At 40.9% G+C, this 6,000-nt stretch overlaps 1 protein-coding gene across 2 annotated transcripts in view; it reads left to right on the top strand.

The window, feature by feature from the left end:
- The first annotated feature begins 491 nt into the window (after positions 1–491).
- Positions 492–6,000, top strand: part of LOC149956323 (uncharacterized) — a 37,477-nt gene continuing 31,968 nt past the window's right edge. For both annotated transcript variants that reach the window (XM_090164706.1, XM_090164705.1), the window contains exons 1-2: positions 492–571; positions 642–694. In XM_090164706.1, coding sequence (XP_090020832.1) covers positions 649–694 — 46 coding nt within the window. In that variant the 5' untranslated portion in view covers positions 492–571; positions 642–648. The remainder of the gene's footprint in view (positions 572–641; positions 695–6,000) is intronic.

The raw sequence follows: 6,000 nt of genomic DNA, 5'->3' as shown, positions 1-6,000 counted from the left end.
AAATTTAAGAAAACATCGAAAATCCATTTTATCTACAATAATACATCAGGTGTATACATATTTATTCCGTGTGACTACCATCTAGGACACCAAACCTGGTTATTTGTCGGGTAGCCCTGCAAAACTAAAAAATAAAATTATATCCCCTCAGGCGAAATTTTTTTTATCTTTGTATCGTTTGACATTGAGTTATTACAGGCATTGTTTACTCGAATGTTAATACAAGAGCACGGGCCGGGAGTAGTGGCTCACTCCTGTAATCCCAGGCGTCCGGGAGGCAGAGTTTGTGGATGGCCGTGTTAGGACGACCACCAATCCCCTAACGGGTGGTCGGAATACTTCCGCCAAGGGTGTCCCCACCCCTGTCCCCACGTATCCCCCCGTTGGCGTGGCCGTTACACATATCTTGCCCTGATTAATCAGTTACTGTGTGTGTGCTGGTGTCTAAGGCCTCGGGTCGACACCGATGTGTGTGTATCTAAAAAAAAAAAAATACAAGAGCACGTTTTATTTGGTCTGTTGCGATTTTAATTTTTTAGTTAGCAATTAAATGGCGGAGTGTAACTCTAATGTAAGTATAAGGCATGTTTATATATAATTACCATATTTAAAACAAATTAAATCGTTGGTTTTCGGTGTAGCAATCTCATGCTAACGGCCCCGATGAGGCAAAATCAAATCCAGAACCAAAGTTGTGAGTATTTAGATTTTTTTTTGGAAATCTAACACCTAATTAGGCTTATGCAAGCAGAGATGGGCGAAACTGTAAACACTCTCAATCGTAGCACTCTCCCTCTAGAGTGTGAGTGTTCGTCGAAAGAGGGGATTTCCCCCTTCTTTCGACACTCTTCCCGCTCTTACCACTCTCCCTCTTTCGAAAGAGTGGCATTCTCGGAACTCTGAGTATTCCACTCTTATTGTTCTTCTGGCGCGCTAAAAAAGGGCGCGAAATATGAATTTCCATATTTTTCCAGGTCTTTAAAGGTCAGGAATTTTGAATTTTAATATTTTTATATATCTTTAATGAGCCGGGAAATTCCAATTTTCACTTTATTCTTATTTTTAGAGTGCTTGAAATAGTTTAGTGATTTTAAATTAAATATTTAAATGTAATGAAGTCTTAAACTCATAGCATAGTAAATAATTTTTTTTATTAGTGATTAGAATTAATCAAGGGTGAGATTTGTGTTACGGCCACGCCAACGGGGTGATACTTGGGGATATGGATGGGACACCCGTAACGGAAGTATAACAACCACCCGTTTATAGATTGTTGTTTTTTCTCACAGGGCCGTCCACATTCGGTCTCCAAAATGCTTTGTATTACAAGACTATGCTACTTGTCCCGGCAGTTATTGAAATAAACCAAGTAATAAGTAAATCTGAAGTATTATTTTTTAAGACGACATTATTTGTAAAGTAAAGAAGTACTAGAGAACCAGACTGTATACTGTACTGAACTAGGTTAAAACTCTACTGGTTCGATATATATGCAACATATTAGAAAACAAACTAGGTTATTATCAGTAAAACGTTATCTTGTTTACAAACACCGAAGATACACGAAGAAACGGTAACGCGTAATTTGAACAAAGTCAATATCGATTGTTTTTTTTTCCTTTTCTTCAACACTTGCCCTCGATGAAGACCTTGTCATACGCGTGTAGATTTAACTTCCGGCGTAACGAGTAATAGTTTCGCGAAGATATCTTGACTCGGAACGTAGGCTATATTAATGAACCCTTTGCTGAACACACTCTCTTACGTTGTACTGTCGAACGCTAGCCTTGTGTTTCGTGATTGTTCCACTTCCATCTGTTTACACACGGAAAAACCATTTGTTCCCAATTATTTAACGTTCACCGTGGAGGAGTGATCAAGTCGTAGACTCCGTGTTTGTTTATCGCCCTTTTCCACTCGGTGGAATCAAGTTTGGAATGAGCTTCTTCAACTCTTTTTGGCAAAGCGTCGCGTATAAGAAAAAGTTTATCCGCAGGAGAGCAGACACTACATGATGGCTTCCTCAGCTTCGAGCGATCCCTCAGGACAGGGCCGTCAGCTCCGGCTGGACATATTTTGGGTAGTTCGACGGGTAAGGCATCTGCGACTTCTCGTTTCTCGACGTATCTGGTAGTCAAGTCATCTCTTGACTTGACGGATCTGGTAGTCGCGTCATTCCCACTCTCATCTGATTCCGATGTTGCATCATGAGAGTTCGTCGACTGCTCACTCTGGCTAAAGGCATCTTCCGAACCAGAAATCCACGTCTCCACAACGAATTTCTCGGGACTGAACCGACCGTCCCGAGACCGTAAGACATTTGAGCTCAGGAACGTAGACTCGTTATTCGTTGGAATTTTCTTCGTAGCCGGCGATCACACCTTTATAGGCTTTCTTCCCCAGTTTCTTTCTCTTCACCTTTGGACTGTGAACGAAGCATTTTGTTCCGAAAAATCATAGGACGGATTCGTCTTCCCAGTCGATAGCTCATACGGTGTCTTCCCGGCAATACGAGTCGGAGCCGTTCAGTTTAATACATACGTCGTGGTATTAACCGCCTAGGCCCCACAGATTGGGTGGGAGATCTGAATTAACATGTACACTAACATCGCTCGGACGGACTCCATAATCGTTTGGTTATCTCGCTTGGCTACCCCGTTCCGATCTGGTGTGTATGGTATTGACTCGCGATTTCATCTGGTGAAAGTCGTCGTGTACGTTCTCAGTACCGTTGTAGTTTACCAACTCTAGAACAGTGTACCCGTGGGTTGTAAAAAGAGCGATAAAGTCGACCACATCAGATTTCTTCGCCAGAAAATGCGTGACCCTCAAGCCAGAGTATTCATACTTAAGAAGTAGGTAGTATATCTTGCCCTTCATAAACGGTGTTGGCGATAGTCCCCAGAGATTAGATTGAATCCGATCTCCAGGTCTTTCCGCCTTGTCCAGACGAGTGCTTAAACGGTATCTGGTCATTTTGCTGTACATACAGGCTTTTCAGCGCTTGTCAATCTTCGACTCAACCACTTCTTAGCAGAGTCTCTTTAGCGTAGCTGCAACGTGACGCTTATCTTAATGACCAAAGCGTTCGTGCCAGACTTGGAGATCTGCCATTCTTTCATTCTTTGGATCAGCTGCCAGATGTACGGATTTTCTCGACCTTTCTAGCGTGATGTCCAGAGGGAATAGGTGATCGACCTTCCCAGGTAGACGCATTTTTTGGGTTCCCTCGCCATTCTCGTACAGGCCGCGTGACTTTGCCGTAGCTCTAAATTCCAAGCCATTGTTCTCGTAACTGCACTTTTCAACGAAAAAACATACAAGCGAAATTTTTGATACGCTAGACATTGTGAATGACCTCTCAATGTAACTCCTTTCCGATGCGGATTACTACTGCAAGGCCACCTTCACCGTCTGCAGACATCTGGGCTTTATTTCCGACCTGGGCATTAGCTGGGGTGTTGAACTTCCGGAATCGTGTGTCTTTCCACTGCTACCTCGTGTATGGCCACCTCCCCCGTCGCCTTCATCCTTCCACGGTCTCTTCGGGTTAGGACAGTTTCTGGAGATTTGACCGTATTTGTTGCAATTATAGCACTTCGGTCTGTGATTTCGTTTACTTGCTCTGTTCGTTTACTTCGGTTCGAATATCTCTCGCAGTTTGTCCCACATCTCCTTCGGTTCCTTACGGCGATCATGTTCTGAACCTTCCTTGACAGTGATGACCAGATAAGGGTTCGAGCGCTACTGAAGGCCACTCGGAACTTCTTTTTGATAACGGTTCCATTCGGTCACCAGTGACGACGTCGAAAATATCTCAGATCGTGAGAATGACAATGACCTCCCGTTTCAAGCTCCTCCCGTTTTCTGGTCCAGTCAGTTTCTCAATGTCGTGTCGAGGAAGCCCATCCATCGTGATCCGGAAAGATCAGGAACTTATGGATTTCCGGATACTCACTCAGTCGTTTCGTGGTGTGGACGGTGATATCAGTGGCGCAGTGGAAGCGTACTGGGCCCATAACCTATTGAAGTTTTAAACTCATTGCATAGTCAATGAAATAAACCGACAAAATAGTAGGGCTGTGCGAGTACTCGAACTCGACCTCGAATAAGTAATTGGAGAATACTCGTCGATTACGGAGTACCAAAAAATTGCATATTTGGGTACCCGATTACTCGAATAAGCTGCTCTCGAAACTTGTTGAGTATTTGTTTTTTCTATACTCGAACAAGATAAAGTTTCAACTTAATCAAGTACGCGATAACCCGATTCGTTAAAAATATTACTCGAGGTTTTCCTTTTAGTTACTCGACTCGAACAAGAGAAAGTTTCCGCTTAATCAAGTACTCGATAACCCGATTCTTTAAAAATATTACTCGAGGTTTTCCTTTTAGTTACTTGACTCGAACAAGAGAAAGTTTCCCCTTAATCAAGTACTCGATAACCCGATTCTTTAAAAAATATTACTCGAGGTTTTCCTTTTAGTTACTTGACTCGAACAAGAGAAAGTTTCCGCTTAATCAAGTACTAGATAACCCGATTCGTTAAAAATATGACTCGAGGTTTTCTTTTTAGTTACTTGACTCGAACAAGAGAAAGTTTCCCCTTAATCAAGTACTCGATAACCCGATTCTTTAAAAATATTACTCGAGGTTTTCCTTTTAGTTACTTGACTCGAACAAGAGAAAGTTTCCGCTTAATCAAGTACTCGATAACCCGATTCGTTAAAAATATTACTCGAGGTTTTCCTTTTAGTTACTCGACTCGAACAAGAGAAAGTTTCCGCTTAATCAAGTACTCGATAACCCGATTCTTTAAAAATATTACTCGAGGTTTTCCTTTTAGTTACTTGACTCGAACAAGAGAAAGTTTCCGCTTAATCAAGTACTCGATAACCCGATTCGTTAAAAATATTACTCGAGGTTTTCCTTTTAGTTACTTGACTCGAACAAGAGAAAGTTTCCCCTTAATCAAGTACTCGATAACCCGATTCTTTAAAAATATTACTCGAGGTTTTCCTTTTAGTTACTTGACTCGAACAAGAGAAAGTTTCCGCTTAATCAAGTACTCGATAACCCGATTCGTTAAAAATATTACTCGAGGTTTTCCTTTTAGTTACTTGACTCGAACAAGAGAAAGTTTCCCCTTAATCAAGTACTCGATAACCCGATTCTTTAAAAATATTACTCGAGGTTTTCCTTTTAGTTACTTGACTCGAACAAGAGAAAGTTTCCGCTTAATCAAGTACTCGATAACCCGATTCGTTAAAAATATTACTCGAGGTTTTCCTTTTAGTTACTTGACTCGAACAAGAGAAAGTTTCCCCTTAATCAAGTACTCGATAACCCGATTCTTTAAAAATATTACTCGAGGTTTTCCTTTTAGTTACTTGACTCGAACAAGAGAAAGTTTCCGCTTAATCAAGTACTCGATAACCCGATTCGTTAAAAATATTACTCGAGGTTTTCCTTTTAGTTACTTGACTCGAACAAGAGAAAGTTTCCCCTTAATCAAGTACTCGATAACCCGATTCTTTAAAAATATTACTCGAGGTTTTCCTTTTAGTTACTTGACTCGAACAAGAGAAAGTTTCCGCTTAATCAAGTACTCGATAACCCGATTCGTTAAAAATATTACTCGAGGTTTTCCTTTTAGTTACTTGACTCGAACAAGAGAAAGTTTCCCCTTAATCAAGTACTCGATAACCCGATTCTTTAAAAATATTACTCGAGGTTTTCCTTTTAGTTACTTGACTCGAACAAGAGAAAGTTTCCGCTTAATCAAGTACTCGATAACCCGATTCGTTAAAAATATTACTCGAGGTTTTCCTTTTAGTTACTCGACTCGAACAAGAGAAAGTTTCCGCTTAATCAAGTACTCGATAACCCGATTCTTTAAAAATATTACTCGAGGTTTTCCTTTTAGTTACTTGACTCGAACAAGAGAAAGTTTCCGCTTAATCAAGTACTCGATAACCCGATTCGTTAAAAATATTACTC

Source organism: Leiobunum rupestre, chromosome 2 (genome assembly GCF_980474605.1).
Source record: "Leiobunum rupestre chromosome 2, qqLeiRupe1.1.hap1, whole genome shotgun sequence".
Classification (NCBI taxonomy): domain Eukaryota; kingdom Metazoa; phylum Arthropoda; class Arachnida; order Opiliones; family Sclerosomatidae; genus Leiobunum; species Leiobunum rupestre.
Note: the sequence above shows the minus strand (reverse complement) of the source record. Positions and strands in the feature narration are given on the sequence as shown.